The sequence below is a fragment of the Salvelinus alpinus genome, chromosome 6 (genome assembly GCF_045679555.1).
Source record: "Salvelinus alpinus chromosome 6, SLU_Salpinus.1, whole genome shotgun sequence".
Lineage (NCBI taxonomy): Eukaryota > Metazoa > Chordata > Actinopteri > Salmoniformes > Salmonidae > Salvelinus > Salvelinus alpinus.
Genome location: NC_092091.1, coordinates 49,481,546 through 49,502,813, shown reverse-complemented (window position 1 = coordinate 49,502,813; position 21,268 = coordinate 49,481,546). Strand labels below are relative to the sequence as shown.

Genomic DNA, 21,268 nt, shown 5'->3' with positions numbered 1-21,268 from the left:
CAAGTTCTCATTTACAATTGCGACCTGGCCAAGATAAAGCAAAGCAGTTCGACACATACAACAACACAGAGTTACACATGGAGTAAAACAAACATACAGTCAATAATACAGTAGAAAAATAAATCTATATACAGTATGTGAGCAAATTAAGTGAGATAAGGGAGGTGAAGGCAAAAAAGGCCATGGTGGCGAGGTAAATACAATATAGCAAGTAAAACACTGGAATGGTAGATTTGCAGTGGAAGAATGTGCAAAGTAGAAATAGAAATAATGGGGTGCAAAGGAGAAAAATTCAATAATAAATACAGTAGGGGAAGGGGTAGTTGTTTGGGCTAAATTATAGATGGGCTATGTACAGGTGCAGTAATCTGTGAGCTGCTCTGACAGCTGGTGCTTAAAGCTAGTCATGGAGATAAGTGTTTCCAGTTACAGAGATTTTTGTAGTTTGTTCCAGTCATTGGCAGCAGAGAACAGGAAGGAGAGGCGGCCAAAGGAGGAATTGGCTTTGGGGGTGACCAGAGAGATATACCTGCTGAAGCGCGTGCTACAGGTGGGTGCTGCTATGGTGACCAGCGAGCTGAGATAAGGAGGGACTTTACCTAGCAGGGTCTTGTAGATGACCTGGAGCCAGTGGGTTTGGCGACGAGTACGAAGCGAGGGCCAGCCAATGAGAGTGTATAGGTCGTAGTGGTGGGTAGTATATGGGGCTTTGGTGACAAAACGGATGGCACTGTGATAGACTGCATCCAATTTATTGAGTAGGGTATTGGAGGCTATTTTGTAAATGACATCGCCGAAGTCGAGGATCGGTAGGATGGTCAGTTTTACGAGGGTATGTTTGGCAGCATGAGTGAAGGATGCTTTGTTGTGAAATAGGAAGCTAATTCTAGATTTAACTTTGGATTGGAGATGTTTGATGTGAGTCTGGAAGGAGAGTTTACAGTCTAACCAGACACCTAGGTAGTTTGTAGTTGTTCTAAGTCAGAACCGTCCAGAGTAGTGATGCTGGACGGGCGGGCAGGTGCAGGCAGCGAACGGTTGAAGAGCATGCATTTAGTTTTACTTGTATTTAAGAGCAGTTGGAGGCCACGGAAGGAGAGTTGTATGGCATTGAAGCTCGCCTGGAGGGTTGTTAACACAGTGTCCAAAGAAGGGCCAGAAGTATACAGAATGGTGTCGTCTGCGTAGAGGTGGATCAGAGACTCACCAGCAGCAAGAGCGACATCATTGATGTATACAGAGAAGAGAGTCGGCCCAATAATTGAACCCTGTGGCACCCCCATAGAGACTGCCAGAGGCCCGGACAACAGGCCCTCCGATTTGACACACTGAACTCTATCAGAGAAGTAGTTGGTGAACCAGGCAAGGCAATCATTTGAGAAACCAAGGCTATTGAGTCTGCCGATGAGGATGTGGTGATTGACAGAGTCGAAAGCCTTGGCCAGGTCAATGAATACGGCTGCACAGTATTGTTTCTTATCGATGGCGGTTAAGATATCGTTTAGTACCTTGAGCGTGGCTGAGGTGCACCCGTGACCGGCTCGGAAACCGGATTGCACAGCGGAGAAGGTACGGTGGGATTCGAAATGGTCGGTAATCTGTTTGTTGACTTGGCTTTCGAAGACCTTAGAAAGGCAGTGTAGGATAGATATAGGTCTGTAGCAGTTTGGGTCAAGAGTGTCCCCCCCTTTGAAGAGGGGGATGACCGCAGCTGCTTTCCAATCTTTGGGAATCTCAGACGACACGAAAGAGAGGTTGAACAGGCTAGTAATAGGGGTTCCAACAATTTCGGCAGATAATTTTAGAAAGAAAGGGTCCAGATTGTCTAGCCCGGCTGATTTGTAGGGTCCAGATTTTGCAGCTCTTTCAGAACATCAGCTGACTGGATTTGGGAGAAGGAGAAATGGGGAAGGCTTGGGCGAGTTGCTGTGGGGGGTGCAGTGCTGTTGACCGGGGTAGGGGTAGCCAGGTGGAAAGCATGGCCAGCCGTAGAAAAATGCTTATTGAAATTCTCAATTATAGTCGATTTATCGGTGGTGACAGAGTTTCCTATCCTCAGTGCAGTGGGCAGCTGGGAGGAGGTGCTCTTATTCTCCATGGACTTTACAGTGTCCCAGAACTTTTTAGAGTTTGTGTTGCAGGAAGCAAATTTCTGCTTGAAAAAGCTAGCCTTGGCTTTTCTAACTGCCTGTGTATATTGGTTTCTAACTTCCCTGAAAAGTTGCATATCACGGGGGCTGTTCGATGCTAATGCAGAACGCCACAGGATGTTTTTGTGTTGGTTAAGGGCAGTCAGGTCTGGAGAGAAACAAGGGCTATATCTGTTCCTGGTTTTAAATATCTTGAATAGGGCATGCTTATTTAAGATGGTGAGGAAGGCATTTAAAAAAAAAAACAGGCATCTACTGACGGGATGAGGTCAATATCCTTCCAGGATACCCGGGCCAGGTCGATTAGAAAGGCCTGCTCGCTGAAGTGTTTCAGGGAGCGTTTGACAGTGATGAGTGGAGGTCGTTTGACCGCTGACCCATTACGGATGCAGGCAATGAGGCAGTGATTGCTGAGATCTTGGTTGAAAACAGCAGAGGTGTATTTAGAGGGCAAGTTGGTTAGGATGATATCTATGAGGGTGCCCGTGTTTACGGCTTTGGGGTGGTACCTGGTAGGTTCATTGATAATTTGTGTGAGATTGAGGGCGTCAAGCTTAGATTGTAGGATGGCTGGGGTGTTTAGTTTGTGGTAGCTGGAGTATGGGCCGATCCTCCGTGTCATATAGATGGGACAGCGCGTCGGCCTTCGTGTTAAGGGAACCTGGTCTATACGAGATCGTTAACCTAAATCGGGTGAAGAACATGGCCCACCTTGCCTGACGCGGATTCAGTCTCCTCGCTGCCCGGATATACTCCAGACCTTCAACCGATTGAAGGCTCTGTCAGCCTCTGCCGACCACTGCAAATGCACCGGCCCCCCCTTCAGCAGTGAGGTAATGGGAGCCGCCACCTGGCCAAAACCCCGGATAAACCTCCGGTAGTAATTGGCAAACCCTAAAAACCGCTGCACCTCCTTTACCGTGGTTGGAGTCGGCCAATTACGCACGGCCTTAACGCGGTCACACTCCATCACCACCCCCGAGGTGGAAATACGATAACCCAGGAAGGAGACGGCTCGTTTGGAGAACACACACTTCTCAGCCTTGACGTATAGGTCATGCTCCAGCAGTCGACCAAGCACCTTGCGCACCAGAGACACATGTGCGGTGCGCGTAGCGGAATAGATCAGGATATCATCGATATATACAACCACGCCCTGCCCGTGCAGGTCCCTGAGAATCTCGTCTACAAAGGATTGAAAGACGGCTGGAGAATTCTTTAACCCATACGGCATGACGAGGTACTCATAATGGCCAGATGTGGTACTAAACGCAGTTTTCCACTCGTCTCCCTCCCGAATACGCACCAGATTATACGCGCGATTTAGTTTCGTGAAAAAACGCGCTCCGTGAAATGATTCCACCGCCATGAGAGTTAGCAACTAAACTAAACCCCACTGTGATGGAATTGAGACCTCGATAATCAATGCACGGACGCAGTCCTCCCTCCTTTTTCTTCACAAAAAAGAAACTCGAGGAGACGGGTGACGTGGAGGGCCGAATGTACCCCTGTCCCAGAGATTCCGTGACATATGTCTCCATAGCCAACGTCTCCTCCTCCATAGCCAACGTTAAACAAGGTTGGAATGTGAAGCAATGAAATGGGGTATCAGTCTACTCGGTGACACCCACAGAACACAAATGAAGAGTTTACACAAATATTAGCGTTGTAGTTCTCATCACGGGACTGTGAGAAATCACCTCCCCAGTCAGCCTATTGTGTGCATTGACATTCATATTGCACTGTACAGCTTTACCTTAGGATTGGGGATCTATGAAATGGGGTATCAGTCTACTCAATACCAAATATATTTTTTCCCAATGTCCTCCTCAGAGTTATCAGACTCAAACAGCCACGCAGTATTGTTTTTCCTCTGAATAGTGTTCAATACACATGGGTTGATAATAAATGTAGCTCAATTCACAGTTGTTTCAGAGTCCCGCAATAAGATGCTAATGTTCTCTGGGTGTCACTGAGTAAACTGATATCCCATGTCATTGATCCACAATCAATAGGTAAGGCTGTACAGTGAAATAAGTATGCCCCCAATGTAATTCTAAAGTATAATACATCCAGTGTGATTAACAGATTTGTCAAACAAATAGTCTTTTGTTGATTTTATATAACATTCCAACCTCGTTTAGCATGATCTATTCAATTATGGCATAGTTCTACTATTTGTATGCATTTACATCACTGTTAATGACATACTTTTATTTTGAAGGCTAACCGCAACGTCCACTATTGTGGCTAGCTTCACATATGGGCCTGACAACCATTAATCAAATAACAACTGTTTTATAAATTAGGATTATTTTAGATGACACCTAGCTATATAGTTAGCCAGCTAAATATAGCTACTGAAACAGATTGTCGTTTTGCTATGTTTTTGAGGAAGAACATTGTTTGCATACGAGCTAGCTAGCTTTTCTAAAACATTTTTTAAAATCACCAGCACTGTAGGTGAGCGAGACAACTTTACCAGCATTATAGCATACGTATCGATGAATCGTTGTGACATATGAAATACGAGTGATAGTGTAATCAATGTGCAATAACTACGTAAACAATTAATGAATGCGTTAAATGATGTGACGGGCAGTCATATTCAGGTCCTGATTGCTCAACAAGCTTATTTGACATGTAAAATAGTGTTATTTGACGTGTATCTTTTTAGACACGTAAACATCCAAACGGCGTTCCATAGAAATCCTGGTTGAGAATGAAACGACTGAACAAATGAAAAATGAAACAGCACAGCAAGTAAACGAAAGAAATAGGTTTTGATTATGTTTTACTGGTAGTGGGGACATACGTAAATGCCAATAAAATATATTTTTGGGAAGTGTGGTGTGTGACACCTTTATTTAACTAGGCAAGTCAGTTAAGGACAAATAAAAATTGTGCGCCGCCCTATGGGACTCCCAATAACGGCCGGATGTGATACAGCCTGGATTCGAAACAGGGACTGTAGTGACACCTCTTGCACTGAGATGAGGTGTCTTTTTCTCAAACTAGATACTATAATGTATGTGTCCTCTTGCTCATTTGTGCACCGGGGCCACCCACTCTTTCTATTTTGATTAGAGACAGTTTGCGCTGTTCTGTGAAGGCAGTAGTACACGGAGTTGTACGAGGTCTTCACAACATATCATTATGTTAGGTCAGCACCTAGTCACAGAAAGCATACAGCCATTTTCCAACCAAAGAGAGGAGTCACAAAAAGCAGAAATAGAGAAAATTAATCACTAACCATTGATATTCTTCATCAGATGAAACTCCCGGGGCAACATGTTACACAATACATGTATGTTTTGTTCAATCAAGTTCATATTTATATCCAAAAACCTCAGTTTACATTTGGCTTTGCCTCCAAAACATCTCGTGAATTTGCACAGAGCCACATCAATTTACAGAAATAGTCATAATAAACTTTGATAAAAGATACAAGTATTATGCACATAATTATAGATATACTTCTCCTTAATGCAACCGCTTTGTCAGATTTCAAAAAAGCTTTACGGAAAAAGCATACTCGGACAGGGAGAGATTGAAAATGTCAGTGAAGACACTTGCCAATTGGTCAGCTCATGCTCGGAGTACACATCCTTGTAATCCGTTTGGCCCTGCGGCCTTGTGAATGTTGACCTATTTAAAAAGGTCTTACTTACATCGGCTACGGAGAGTGTGATCACACAGTCGTCCGGAACAGCTGATGCTCTCATATCTATTTCAGTGTTACTTGCCTTGAAGCGAGCATAGAATTAATTTAGCTCGTCTGGTAGGCTTGTGTCACTGACCAGCTCGCGGCTGTGCTTCCCTTTATAGCCTGTAATAGTTTGCTAGCCCTGCCACATCCGACGAGCGTCGGAGCCGGTGCAGAACGAATCGATCTTAGTCCTGTATTGCTGCTTTGCCTGTTTGATGGTTGGTCAGAGAGATTTCTTATAAGCTTCCAGGTTAGAGTCCTGCTCCTTGAAAGCAGCAGCTCTACTCTTTAGCTCAGTGCGGATGTTGCCTGTAATCCATAGTTTCTGGTTGGGGTATGTACGTACAGTCAAAGCGGGGACGACGTCATCGATGCACTTATTGATGAAGCCAGTGACTGATGTGGTGTACTCCTCAATGCCATCGGAAGAATCCCGGAACATATTCCAGTCTGTGATAGCAAAACAGTCCTGTAGCTTAGCATCTGCTTCATCTGACCACTTTTTTATTGACCGAGTCACTGGTTGACCGGCTTCCTGCTTTAGTTTTTGCTTGTAAGCAGCAATTAGGAGGATAGAATTATGGTCAGATTTGCCAAATGGAGGGCGAGGGAGAGCTTTGTACACATCTATGTGTGTGGAGTCAATGTGGTCTAGAGTTTTTTTCCCTCTGGTCGCACATTTTACATGCTAGTAGAAATGGATTTAAGTTCCCCTGCATTAAAATCCCCGGCCACTAGGAGCGCCGCCTCTGGATGAGTGTTTTCCTGTTTGCTTTTGGCCGTATACAGCTCATTGAGTGCAGTCTTAGTGCCAGCCTCGGCTTGTAGTGGTAAATAGAGGGCTATGAAGAATATAGATGAAAACTCTCTTGGTAGATAGTGTGGTCTACAGCTTATCATGAGATACTCTACCTCATGCGAGCAAAACCTTTTCTCTCACAACATCTATCTATATTAGCCCAACATATGATACATTTATGAAATCCTCAAGATGTTTCTTAATGACACAAACAGGCCAAATGTTGATATAATATTCACAGGAGGCATGACACCCATTTGTGTACACTGAGCCAAAACCATATTTTCAGTTTGTGGGACACCATTATTCTTCTTTTTTTAAGAAATGTGTTGAAAATTCCAAATTGTTTGCATAGTCAACTTAAACACAGCTCTGACACACACACTTACCCCGATAGACATGCCACCAGGTTTCTTTTCACAATCCCCAAATCTAGAACAAATTCAAGAAAGCGTACATTATTATATAGAGCCCTTATTGCATGGAACTCCCATCTCACATTGCTCAAATTAACAACAAACCTTGTTTAAAAAAAACAGATAAAACAACACCTCACGGCACAATGCCTCTCTCCTATTTTACCGAGATAGTTTGTGTGTATGTTTGATATGTAGGCTACGTGTACTTTTTTTTTTAAATGTACGGTTGCAAGAAAAAGTATGTGAACCCTTTGGAATTACCTGGATTTCTACATAAATTTGTCAAAAAATTTGATCTGATCTTCCTCTAAGTCACACAATAGACAAACACAGTGTGCTTAAACAAATAACACACAAATTATTGCATTTTTCTTTTCTATATTGATTACATAATTTAAACATTCACAGTGTAGGTTGTAAAAAGTATGTGAACCCCTAGGCTAATGACTTCTCCAAAAGCTAATTGGAGTCAGGACTCAGCTAACCTAGTTCAATCAATGAGACAAGATTGGAGATGTTGGTTAGAGCTGCCCTGCAATATAAAAAACACTCACAAAGTCTGAGTTAGCTATTCACATGAAGCATTGCCTGATGTGAACCATGCCTCGAACAAAAGAGATCTCAGAAGACCTACTATTAAAAATTGTTAACTTGCATAAAGCTGGAAAGGGTTATAAAAGTATCTCTAAAAGCCTTGATGTTCATCAGTCCACGGTAAGAGAAATTGTCTATAAATTGAGAAAGTTCAGCACTGTTGCTACTCTCCCTAGGAGTGGCCGTCCTGCTATGACTACAAGAGCACAGTGCAGAATGCTCAATGAGGTTAAGAAGAATCCTAGTGTCAGCTAAAGACTTACAGAAATCTCTGGAACATGCTAACATCTCTGTTGACGAGTCTACCATACGTAAAACACTAAACAAGAATGGTGTTCATGGGAGTACACCACGGAAGAAGCCACTTCTGTCCAAAAAAAACATTGCTGCACTTCTGAAGTTCGCAAAAGAGCACAGCACTACTGGCAAAATATTCTGTGGACAGATTAAAATAAAGTTGTGTTGTTTGGAAGGAAGGAACACACAACACTATGTGTGGAGAAAAAAGTCACTGCACACCAACATCAAAACCTCATCCCAACTGTAAAATATGGTGGAGGGAACATCATGGGTTTGGGGCTGCTTTGCTGGACAGCTTGCTATCATTGACGGAAAAATGAAATCCATGTTTATCAAGACATTTTGCAGGAGAATGTAAGGCTATTACAATTTGTGAAAACGGGGACTTGCTTCCATTCAGCCACAAGAGCATTAGTGAGGTCGGGCATTGATATTCCAATATATCCCAAAGGTGTTCGATGGGGTTGAGGTCAGGGCTCTGTGCTTTGCAGGCCAGTCAAGTCAACACCGATCTCGACAAACCATTTCTGTATGGACCTCGCTTTGTGCATGGGGGCATTGTCATTACAGTTGGCACGACGTATTCGTGCAGGTAGTGTTCTCCTGGTATCAGCCAAACCCAGATTTGTCCGTTGGACTGCCAGATGGTGAAGCGTGATTCATCACTCCAGAGAACGCGTTTCCACTGCTCCAGAGTCCAATGACAGCAAGCTTTACACCACTCCAGCCGACGCTTGGCATTGTGGCACTGCGCGTGGTTATCCTAGGCTTTTTTGCGGTTGCTCAGCCATGGAAACCCATTTAAGGAAGTCCCGACAAACAGTTATTGTGCTGACGTTACTTCCAGAGGCAGTTTGGAACTCGGTAGTGAGTGTTGCAACCGAGGACAGATGATTTTTACGCGCTACGTACTTCAGCACTCGGCGGTCCCGTTCTGTAAGCTTGTGTGGCCTACCACTTATTTGTAGAATAATAGTGAAGACATCAAAACTATGAAATAACACATATGGAATCATGCAGTAACCATAATTTTTTTTCACAAAATCTAAATATATTTTAGATTCTTCAAAGTAGCCACCCTTTGCCTTGATGACAGCTTTGCACACTCTTGGTATTCTCTCAACCAGCATCACCTGTAATGCTTTTACAACAGTCTTGAAGGCGTTCCTACATATGCTGAGCACTTGTTGGCTGCTTTGCCTTCACTCTGAGGTCCAACTCATCCCACACCATCTCAATTGGGTTGAGGTTGGGTGATTGTGGAGGCCAGGTCATCTGATGCAGCACTCCATCACTCTCCTTCTTGTTCAAATATCCCTTACACAGCCTGGAGGTGTGTTGAGTCATTGTCCTGTTGATAAATAAATGATACTTCCACTAAGCGCAAACCAGATGGGATGGCGTATCGCTGCAGAATGCTGTGGTAGCCATGCTGGTTAAGTGTACCTTCAATTCAAAATAAATCACTGACAGTGTCACCTGCAAAGCATCCCCACACAATCACACCTCCTCCTCCATGCTTCACGGTGGGAACCACATGCAGAGATCATCTGTTCACCTATTCTATTCCGTGTGAGATGGTGGTTGGAACCAAAAATCTCAAATTTGGACTCATCGGACCAAAGGACAGATTTCCACCGGTCTAATGTCCATTGCTCGTGTTTCTTGGCCCAAGCAAGTCTCTTCTTCTTACTGGTGTCCTTTAGTAGTGGTTTCTTTGCAGCAATTCGACCATGAAGGCCTGATTCATGCAGTCTCCTCTGAACAGTTGATGTTGAGAAGTGTCTGTTACTTGAACTCTGTGAAGCATTTATTTGGGCTTCAATTTCTGAGGCTGGTAACTCTAATGAAGTTATCCCTCTGCAGCAGAGGTAACTTTGGGTCTTCCTTTCCTGTGGCGGTCCTCATGAGAACCAGTTTCATCATAGCGCTTGACTGTCTTTGAGACTGCACTTGAAGAAACTTTCAAAGTTCTTGAAATTTTCCGAATTGACTGACCTTCATGTCTTAAAGTAATTATGGACTATCGTTTCTCTTTGCTTATGTGAGCTGTTCTGGCCATAATATGGGCTTGGTCTTTTACCAAAATCGGGCTATCTTCTGTATACCACCCCTACCTTGTCACACCACAGCCGATTGGCTCAAACGCATTAAGGAAAGAAATTCCACAAATGAACTTTTAACAAGGTACACCTGTTAATTGAAATGCATTCCAGGTGACCTCATGAAGCTGGTTGAGAGAATGCCAAGAGAGTGCAAAGCTCTCATCAAGGCAAAAAGTGGCTACTTTGAAGAATCTCAAATTTAAAATGTATTTTCATTTGTTTAACACTTTTTTGGTTACTACATGATTCCATATGTGTTATTTCATAGTGTTGACGTCTTCACTATTAGTCTACAATGTAGAAAATAGTAAAAATAAAGAAAAACGCTGGTGTCTAGGTGTGTCTAAACGTGTCTAAACGTTTGACTGGTACTGTATATGAATGGACAAAGCCATCGATCATGTGACACCATTCATTCCTATGCTAAGACTCAATAGCGCATTGAAGCCAAATTAAGTTGGTTAAGATTAAGATGGCATCTCATTGAGACATGCAGTCTGCGCTGCTCCAGGAAGTGACGTTGCAGGCTAACTCAGTGCTGCACCATCTCATTGAGGAACAACATTTTTGGGCTCCCGAGTGGCGCAGCAGTCTAAGGCACTACATCTCAGTGCAAGAGGCGTCACTTCAGTCCCTGGTTTGATTCCAGGATGTATCACATCCAGCTGTGATCGGGAGTCCCATAGGGCGGCGCACAATTGGCCCAGCATCGTCCGGGTTTGGCCGGGGTAGGCCGTCATTGTAAATAAGAATTCGTTTTTAACTGACTTGCCTAATTCAATTAAGGGTAAATAAATACAAATATTTTTAAAAGGCTGACCAGAGTACTGCAGGCTGCCATTAGCCACTAAATTATCCTTATATCCTGTGTTCAATTTTAAAACAATCAGTTCAAGGACATACATCTTTATTTACACAAAGATTGACATTTTTCCATTCACTATAATGGTGGATCCTTTTTTCTGCTAACAATACCTGCAGCACCGCGGTCGGCCTAAAACCTCTGGGGCTTCAATGAGAGGCAGTAGTTCTCCCCTGGTCTGTTCTAACACCTTCGAATCCGAGGCCATGATTGCGCTTCCGTTGTGGGTGTGGTAGTTTATCAACCTTTATTTGCATGCAATTAACATATGAATAAACATTACCATAACTACGGTTCAAAAACTTAAAAGACACACCCTATCCCCTCAGCCCAGAAATTAAGTGGATACTTCTGATGACGTACCATGACGTCTGTCGAGTATATGTAACCGATGTGAAATGGCTAGCTAGTTAGCGGGGTGCGCACTAATAGCGTTTTAATCGATGGCGTCACTCGCTCTGAAAAGTAGTTGTTCCCAGCTTTTGTGGAGCGATGGGTAACGATGGTTCGTGGGAGGCAGTTGTAGATGTGTGCAGAGGGTCCCTGGTTCAAGCCCAGGTAGGGGCGAGGAGAGGGACGGCAGCTATACTGTTACATATACACTTGCAGGGCAAGGGAGGAAGGAATGATTTTTAAATGGACCACCTTTGGCCGGAAATAAACGTCACTCGTTTATCCCGCGATGATTGTATTTTCAGCCACGGGTAGCTTGTGGGCGCTTTATATGCGCTACAGTCAATTATGAGTGCATGTATACTTATATTAAATATATAATTATTAATTTACACCTACTGTATGATAGCTAGCAAACCAATTTGCTAATGTTAGCCTGCCTAGCTGGAACTCCTGAAGGAAAATGTTTTATTTCTACAATTTCCAAAAGATAAAACAAAAACATATTTACTTTTTACGTAGTAGCAACATTTCTAACTTATTTGCGTTCGTTTTTACTTACACTTGTATGTTGACTCCTCTATTGATGTTGTTTTTAAGTTTTCGCGGACTTTTCTTAGCGGATGTACAATCGTCGAGAAGTGGATTATGGGGAGTTTCAGGTCCCGGAGTGAACATAATTGTACACTCGCAAAGCCGACTAAAAACGAGGGCTGATGGACTAATGTTGCAAACCTCCCTTGCTTGGCTAATCATTTGGACCACCCGCCAACATGGCGACGAGGATTCCCCCAAGGGCATAAGACGAGGGTAAGTGGACGAGGGTGTGTCTTTTAAGTGTTTGGACTGCAACCAATTTGTCCCGACAGTTGAAGAACTGCTCTGACGCGATGCATGAATGAGGCGTGCTTCACCCGCACCATGCCGAAAGAGTGACAGAGGCTACATAACTATCCTCAAAAATCCGAATAGGCGCACTGCGTGGTTTCAGACGGCAATCTATCCCCGCTCTTCCAAAGAGAAAGTGACAGTATTTAGTTCCGTGCGGCGATAGAGTGGTGTTTGAATTAGGGTTTATTCTGATGACATGATAATCGAGGATTGGGTGACGTTTGACATAAAAAATATTGTCGCTCTTATCCATTAGAATCTCATAATGTAGGCAAACCTACCCGCACTATATCTGCCAGCTGTTGTCTAGAGCGCACGTGCCGGAGTAGGCACATTTGCTATTTAATGCAACAGCTGTGACAATTATTGCTGGAGTTGAAAACACATTGAGAACTTTGGATTTTATTCGGTACATGACAATTTAAGCGAAAAAGTACATTTTCATGTGCATTACGCACTGCTTTTTATTAGCAACTGGTCCATTTGGTGGAAACAGACCACTGGTGGAAAAATGTGCAGATTTTGATTATGCAAGATTTTGGAATATTCTCCTTTAAATCTTTCACCAATTGGATGGAAACATAGCTACTGTAATAAAAACAACAGGCAGATATATTTACCACATACTTTAATGTTGCAAGTTCAGGTTAAAATAAAACACTTTAATGAAAAGCTTACATAGTCACCATCTGCTACATAATTATAGATATATTCATCCTGTTTGATATTACACACTGCTCTCTAATATGATCAAATAAATGCTTATGTACATGCTGCTCAGTGTTAAGCTGTATTTACAAGATTGATCTCAAATGGAAATAATGTAAAAATGGATATCCAATTACACATCAGAAACAATAGATTTTACCCCCAAACTAAAGCATTTTCTAACTGTCTAGAAAGTACTGCATCTGATCATACAATCTTACACTATACACTCACACTTCTTACACACTGTATAAACACACACAAACCATAAAATGCATACCCACAGGCAGCATACAGAGAAAATACACATACGCCAAAAATGTACACACACAGTATTCAAACTCACATGGGCCAATCGCACAGAAACACTTACAAACTGTGTAATGCTGCAGCCCTTGACATCATGAACAACTGAATACATTGATTGCCATTTAAAGGATAAAAAACATGACCAATGTTATATTGCTGACATTTTAAAGTGAACTTTAACCACGCGCTCTCACGCAGACACACCCTACTGTATTGCACTTCATACTCCAACAGTAACATGACAGAGCAGCACTAAACATAATTACTTTTTTTCAACTCTGCTTGTACCACCAAACATTAAGTATGAAGTCTTAAAAACACACACACACAAAGCAAGGTAATTTGCTTTTTCACACATTCACCTAAAAACGACAAAAAAGGGAACAGCCTTCGGGCGCTAGGTTTTTGCATAACGGTCTAATTGTCTCAACCCTGTGAATTGCACTTAATGAGAGAGAATTTCGTTTTTTGATGACTGCAATCCCACTCAGACGCACGGATTACACGAGTAGGATTTAGTGAGATTGCTAAAGTGGTCGCACTGCAACACACACACTCGTAAACACACAACTCACACATGCCCAAGTGTATACAAACTCGCGCTCACACATTCTCTACCAGAATATAACTAAACATTGGGATATCGATATTGACAAAGGTGCTCCCGTAACTGGGGTAGGTTTTATATGAAACTCGTAAAACCTACGAGTGTGTGTGTGTGATATATATATATCACACACACACACACACACAGAGTATACAAAAACATTAAGAACACCTGCTCTTTCCATGACAGACTGACCAGGTGAATCCAGATGAAATCTATGATCCCTTATTGATGTCAATTGTTCAATCGACTTCAATCAGTGTAGATGAAGGCAAGGAGACAGGTTAAAGAAGGACTTCTAAGCCTCGAGACAATTGAGACATGGATTGTGCATGTGTGCCATTCAGAGGGTGTATGGGCAAGACTAAATATTTAAGTGCCTTTGAATGGGGTTTGGTAGTAGATGCCAGGCGCACCAGTTTGTGTCAAGAACTGCAACGCTGCTGGATTTTTCATGCTCAACAGTTTCATGTGTGTATCAAGAATGTTCCGCCATCCAGCCAACTTGACAACTGTGGGAAGCATTGGAGTCAACATGGGCCAGCATTCCTGTAGAACGCTTTCGACACCTTGTAGAGTCCATGCCCAGACGAATTGAGGCTGTTCATTAGGAAGGTGTTCCTAATGTTTGGTATACTCTGTGTGTGTGTGTATATATATATATATATAAACATCATATGCTACTCTTGGCAAAGCTGTATGAAGTGACGGAGTGGCAGAGCCGATGGCCCTTACGCAGGGTGAGGGGACACACATTCAGGCCAGGAAGAACAATGGATGAGGGATGAAACATCAATGAAAACATCTCCCTTCACCTCTCAGTCCCAGCCGTTGTCCTTTATCATGTGGGACAGCTCAATGATGAACTTCCCTTCCTTGTACTTCTGACTCAACTCAAAGGCCTGCTCCTGTAGGGAGAGGGATAGAGATGGTGGGGGGGGGATAAGAGGCTGGAGTGCATAGTAGACAAGCTTAAAAAGACATCTACATTTGTTGAGGATGGGGATTGAGGATATTATTTGAGTTATTTACAGTGTAGACATAGATGAGTAGCATAGTATGTGTGTGCGTTTGTCCTTACGTATTTCCAGCCCAGTGTGGTGTGGCAGTTCTCACAGTAGATGTCTGCCACAGCGTGGAGCCCGGTGAGTAGCAGCCTCTCCTCGGCAGGACCACAGCCCACATTCACCCTGAAAACACCAGGAACAAGAACCACAGGTCAATTACCGAAATGGTACCCTGCCACAAATGTCTGTTTTGTGACCTGACCTAAGCTTATCAGATTTTCTGGTGACCCACCAGATAAGCATATATATTTCAATTAAATTTCAATTTTAACAAGAAATGTAATAATTCTATCCAGAACCTAATATTTAGCCCCAAATCGGAGGGTGTTTGCTATGCACGAGTTGAGAAATGACATGCTAACTACTAAATAGAGCGGCAGGTAGCCTAGTGGTTAGAGCGTTTGGCAAGTAACCAAAAGGTTGCTAAATCGAATCCCCGAGCTGACAAGGTAAAAATCTGTCATTCTGCCCCTGAACAAGGCAGTTAACCCAGTGTTCCTAGGCCATCATTGTAAATAAGAATGTGTTCTTAACTGACTTGCCTAGTTAAAAAAATAAATTCAAACTACAGCAAACAGAAGGTAAATATAACTCAACTAGAACGTGACATCCACTTTTAGGATAGTGAACTGGCTTCAGGGTGCATTGTATGGCTTACAGGACTAGAGTAAACACACTGAAGTGGCGTAAGGAGAACCTGGCAGATGCATGATAATGACAGTGTACTGAGGCTTGAGCGGTAACTAAGGTAGGACTGTGTTTTAGGGACCTAAAAGGGATACTATTTTGCTCATTAGTTATGGGTACACTGTGTAGGCTATATGGCCAATACACTGGATGACAAGTAAAGATACTCACACAGAGTTGAAGAGGTAAGCACGTCCCTGGCTACCCTGAAAAGACTGGACGACAGGAAAAAAAAAGAGAATGAACTCAAATGTGCCACGAAGACAGAGAGAGAGCGACAATGCAAGATAGATAAAATAAAAATCGGTGGTTTTAAAGAAAGTGGGACATTGAGGTAACGTTTCCCAGCTTACAATGCAACAGAGGACTGTGGCTGTTTTTCCAATGTTATTGAAATGTAATATAATTTCACACAGCCAACCAGGGGTTGGAACAAAAATGATTTTCCAATCGTTTGGTTCTAAACAAAACCAAAATTTTTTGTTTTCCGACCAGCAAAATAAAGCTCTGAACTAGAGGTCAACCGATTAATCGGAATGGCCGATTCATTTGGGCCGATTTCAAGTTTTCAGAACAATCGGCAATCTGCATTTTTGGACACCAATTATGGCCGATTACATTGCACTCTACGAGCAGACTGCGTGGCAGGCTGACTACCTGTTACGCGAGTGCAGCAAGGAGCCAAGGTAAGTTGCTAGCTAGCATTAAACTTATTTTATAAAAAACAATCAATCTTAACATAATCACTAGTTAACTACACATGGTTGATGATATTACTAGTTTATCTAGCTTGTCCTGCGTTGCATATAATCGATGCGGTGCCTGTTAATTTATCATCGAATCACAGCCTACTTCGCCAAACAGGTGATGATTTAACAAGCGCATTCGCGAAAAAAATCACTGTCATTGCACCAGTGTACCTAACCATAAACATCAATGCCTTTCTTAAAATCAATACACAAGTATATATTTTTAAACCTGCATATTTAGTTAATATTGCCTGCTAACATGAATTTCTTTTAACTAGGGAAATTGTGTCACTTCTCATGCATTCTGTGCAAGCAGTCAGGGTATATGCAGAAGTTTGGGCTGCCTGGCTCGTTGCGAACTGTGTGAAGACCATTTCTTCCTAACAAAGACCATGATTAATTTGCCAGAATTGTACATAATTATGTCATAAGGTTGTGCAATGTAACAGCAATATTTAGACTTATGGATGCCAGCTGTTAGATAAAATACGGAACGGTTCCGTATTTCACTGAAAGAATAAACGTTTTGTTTTTGAAATGATCGTTTCAGGATTTGACCATATTAATGACCTAAGGCTCGTATTTCTGTGTGTTATATTTTAATTAAGTCTATGATTTGATATTTGATAGAGCAGTCTGAGCAGTGGTAGGCAGCAGCAGGCTTGTAAGCATTCATTCAAACAGCATTTGCCAGCAGCTCTTCGCTGTGCTTCAAGCATTGCGCTGTTTATGACTTCAAGCCTATCAACTCCCGAGATTAGGCTGGCAATACTATAGCGCCTATAAGTACATCCAATAGTCAAAGGTATATGAAATACAAATGGTATAAAGAGAAATAGTCCAATAATAACTACAACCTAAAACGTCTTACCTGGGAATATGGAAGACTCATGTTAAAAGGAACCACCAGCTTAAATATGTTCTCATGTTCTGAGCAAGGAACTTAAACGTTAGCTTTTTTACATGGCAAATATTGCACTTTTACTTTATTTTCCAACACTTTGTTTTTGCATTATTTAAACCAAATTGAACATGTTTCATTATTTATTTGACACTAAATTGATTTTATTGATGTATTATATTAAGTTAAAATAAGTGTTCATTAGCCTCCCGGGTGGCGCAGTGGCTTAAGGCACTGCATCGCAGTGCTAGCTGTGTCACCAGAGACTCTGGGTACGAGCCCAGGCTCTGTCGCAGCCGGCTGCGACCGACCGGGAGGTCCATGGGGCGACGCACAATTGGCCTAGCGTCGTCCGGGGTTAGGCCGGTAGGGATATCCTTGTCTCATCCCGCACTAGCGACTCCTGTGGCGGCCGGGCGCGGTGCGCGCTAACCAGGTCGCCAGGTGCACGGTGTTTCCTCCGACACATTGGTGCGGCTGACTTCCGGGTTGGATGCGCGCTGTGTTAAGAAGCAGTGCGGCTTGGTTGGGTTGTGTTTCGGAGGACGCATGGCTTTCGACCTTCGTCTCTCCCGAGCCCGTACGGGAGTTGTAGCGATGAGACAAGATAGTAACTACTAACAATTGGATACCACGAAATTGGGGAGAAAAGGGGGTTTAAAAAAAAGTCATTATTACAAATATATATATTATTATTATTATTATTATTTTTATTTATTTAAAAAATTATTATTATTATTATTTATTTTTAATCGGCTGATTAATCGGTATGGGCTTTTTTTGGTCCTCCAATAATCGGTATCAGTGTTGAAAAATCATAATCATAATCTACTCTGAACCGGTTTGAACCAAAAAAACAAAAGAAGTACCGGTTTATGTAGTTCCTTTCTGTTCATTTTTTTACCTGTGAAATCAACAGTTTCTACATTTAGCTCATTAAATGACTTTCCCAATCAGTGCGGATAGAGCAGGAAAGCTAGTTGTTTACATGAGTGATGGACGGACAAGTGTAGCCTATTTCGCAAGATGTGACTGAAATTTTATGGGTCGAGAGAGCGAGAGGGTTGAGGAGCAGGCTTGAAGTGCTAGGCATCTTGCTATGACATCCATTATCTGAATTAGGTCCACAGAATTATACCTAGGCGGAGCAGCTTCTATGAAGGAACTTTGAACTAGCAAGCTAACGCTTGTGTTTGCAGAACGGCACCAGAATAAAAAAATAAGTCCAACGTGAAATGTGATAACTAAGCATAGTTAACTGACATTGAAAAAGTAAATCCATTATTCTCTAGCTAATTAAAAATGTATATCCCGTCTTCTTACGCTTCTAACATCAGTACAGTAGCCTATGCCTCGGTGTGGGGAGGGGCAGATTGCCTGTGCGTGTTTAGGCTAAGATTTTCAGCTTGCAGACAGACACTGGAATAAGTTTCTGAGTGATAGAGAGGGTTTTGCATAGGCGCTTTGTTGCATTTTATTTGTGGGACTAGAAAAAAATGCCTGGAACGTAAAATAACATTATTAACCGGTTTTCATGCTGTTAAAATAACAGTTCTGTTATGGAGCAGTATGGATCACTTTCGTTCCCAGTTCCGTTTCTGTTATTGAAAAATTACATTATTTTCTGGTTTTCTGTTCTGATCCCTGAACCGGGTTCCAACCCCTACTGCCAACACATAGGCTTATTATTCAATTATATGGAATTTAACCCACTGGCCATAAACGGTCCCTGTAGTCTCACCTTGGAGATGAGGTCATCATGGTTGGCCAGGTGTGCTCGGCAGTGAACACAGCTGTACCTGCGGTGGCACGAGTCTAGGTACGCCTGGAACGTCTTAGCCTTCGTCAGCTTCACCATGTCTGAGGAGATAGACAAGAAAACAGATAGACTTAGTAATTAACAGGAAAACAGGAGAGACCGAGAGGATATTGGCCATTACAGGGGCTCATACCGCTAGGCTACTCCTAAATGCGATCGTAGTAAACCCTAAATTTCACTATTTGTGAAGTGTAGTAACTACGAGAAAATGCAATTTTGTAAGCTTATTTGCCAAATAGGGTTAGGCAAATTTGGGTAAACACAAAGAGCAACATATGATTCCCATGGCTTTCAACTGAAAACTGGAAAATGCAAGAGAAAGAAACTGTCTTTTGGCTGTCTGTCCTCTGTCCTGTCCAACACTGCAAAAAAGTAATGCCAGCATTGTAGAAAACGCATGCACTCAACTGTTAACTTCCCCCATTTAGGCGTGACAGGTCACACTTTGAGTGTCAAAAAATGTCAGAAGGAATCACACAATAATGAACTAACTGTATTATTCGGAGTGGGAAACAGGTCTGGGCTCATATTAGTGACTTTATTTTAAACCATATGCATGTCTAATTCGCAGCACACTTCCTGGTAAAATTACAGCAGGGTCCTTGCTTTTTAAAATGTTTATTTTAATTTTATTTTTAGAACTCAACTCCTTTATTGAAAAAATATAAATATAAACACCTCAAATTCACAAAATATTGGCAGTACATGCAGGCTGGAATTCAATTGTTGCAGATAAAATAAACACTGCGCTTTCAAGTGCATTTGTTTTTCACAGCAGCATGTCTCAGAAGGAAGGCGTGGACACTTGATTTAGTAATCGTCAGTCCTGTGGTGTGATCCGTTAAGCGAACCTGACTGAGAAGTCATTCAGTACATGCAACGAGACTGATCTCTAAGTCTAGTGTCAACTAGTCCCTTTCCCCGGCTCACTATTCACAGATCTGAAGGAGCAGGGTCCGTGCTATCCACGATCATTGGAACGTCCCTACCTATTGAAGTTTACATTTGATGTTTTAAGTAAGGGTTTACGGTTAGGGGTTAAGTTTTGGGTAGGGACGTCGCAAGGATCCCAATAACTCTGACCATTGCACCAGACAGAACACAACATGCATTGACCTACTTTACAAGCTAAACCCGACTATGTATGGTCAGTCAGTGGCGCTCCATAGATGGATGGGGAAAATGTGTTACTTTTTACTCAAAAGTCTTGTGTCATTTAAAACGGTTAAATGTCTGTGTGAAAATCCATTATTGTAGCTAGAGTAATTTCAAAATAACGCCTCAGTATTAATGCCACGGCATACACAAGAACAAGCAAAACATCACTCAGATCCTTGCAATTTTGCTGGCCTGCTAACGTTAGCTGACTCGCCCCACATTCTGACAAAGCAACCAGCTAACGTTAGCTAACTAACGTTACTGTTACATAGGCAGCTAGCCAATAATCCCCCAAAACGATGCATACAGTGAATTATTCATCGACCGCCTTCCTCTGTACCTAGCTATCCATTTTAGCCAACTATCGTGAGAGATTAGCTAACATTTTGACGTTAGCTTGCAAGCTAGCAACTGAACCATAATCTGGGTTTAGAGAAGACGCTGAATATGTTTACTGTTAAACCCGCCATTTCAGGTTTAGCTAGCAACCTACATGGAAGGAAATACAAGCACAGTAGAAAATAGCTCTGGACTCACCTAAAGTAGTTATCGGATTTTCAGTGGAAGACCTAATTTGAACGAAGATATGACCAGCAACTAAGATGGTCAACTAAGATGCATCAGTAAATTGCTAAATCGTCTAGGAGATAGCTTGTTGGGTCACTTTTACAGCAAGAAACCATCGGACAGATAGATCCAAACAAACAAGAATCGTGGTGCAGATTTTCTCTCGGTCTCTCACACTTGACAACAGGAACAAGTAGTTTTTCTCTGAGATGAAACAGTTTCGTGTATGTTGTAGTTAAAATAACAATACCTACTCCGAATAAGTTTTTTTGTAGATAGGATATTTTCGTGGTGACGGACAAACTTGCAATATTATGCAGTGTTTGTTTACAACGCTGGTTAAGGAGGCGGTACCAAATACGTCACCAGCTACAAAACAAATCCCCAACGACCAATGGGAGTCAAATTGACTGGGGGAATGTAGGTCGAACAGTTTTAGGTTGAATTTTTACTCGTTTCTATGAGTAGATTCAA

At 42.3% G+C, this 21,268-nt stretch overlaps 1 protein-coding gene across 2 annotated transcripts; it reads right to left on the bottom strand.

Annotated features, from left to right (window-relative positions):
* Positions 1 to 12,835: 12,835 nt before the first annotated feature.
* On the bottom strand, positions 12,836 to 21,175 carry LOC139577593 (protein yippee-like 3). 2 transcript variants are annotated; one of them, XM_071404716.1, is made up of 5 exons: positions 21,049 to 21,175; positions 18,992 to 19,110; positions 15,772 to 15,815; positions 14,928 to 15,036; positions 12,836 to 14,754 (listed from the first exon to the last, which is right to left on the bottom strand). In XM_071404716.1, the coding sequence occupies exons 2-5, from the start codon at positions 19,106 to 19,108 to the stop codon at positions 14,665 to 14,667; spliced, it is 360 nt and encodes a 119-aa protein (XP_071260817.1). In that variant the 5' UTR covers positions 19,109 to 19,110; positions 21,049 to 21,175; the 3' UTR covers positions 12,836 to 14,664. The 2 variants fall into 2 exon arrangements, with proteins under 2 accessions (XP_071260817.1, XP_071260816.1); XM_071404715.1 differs by having other exon boundaries at positions 20,765 to 21,141.
* Between the last annotated feature and the right edge of the window lie 93 nt (positions 21,176 to 21,268).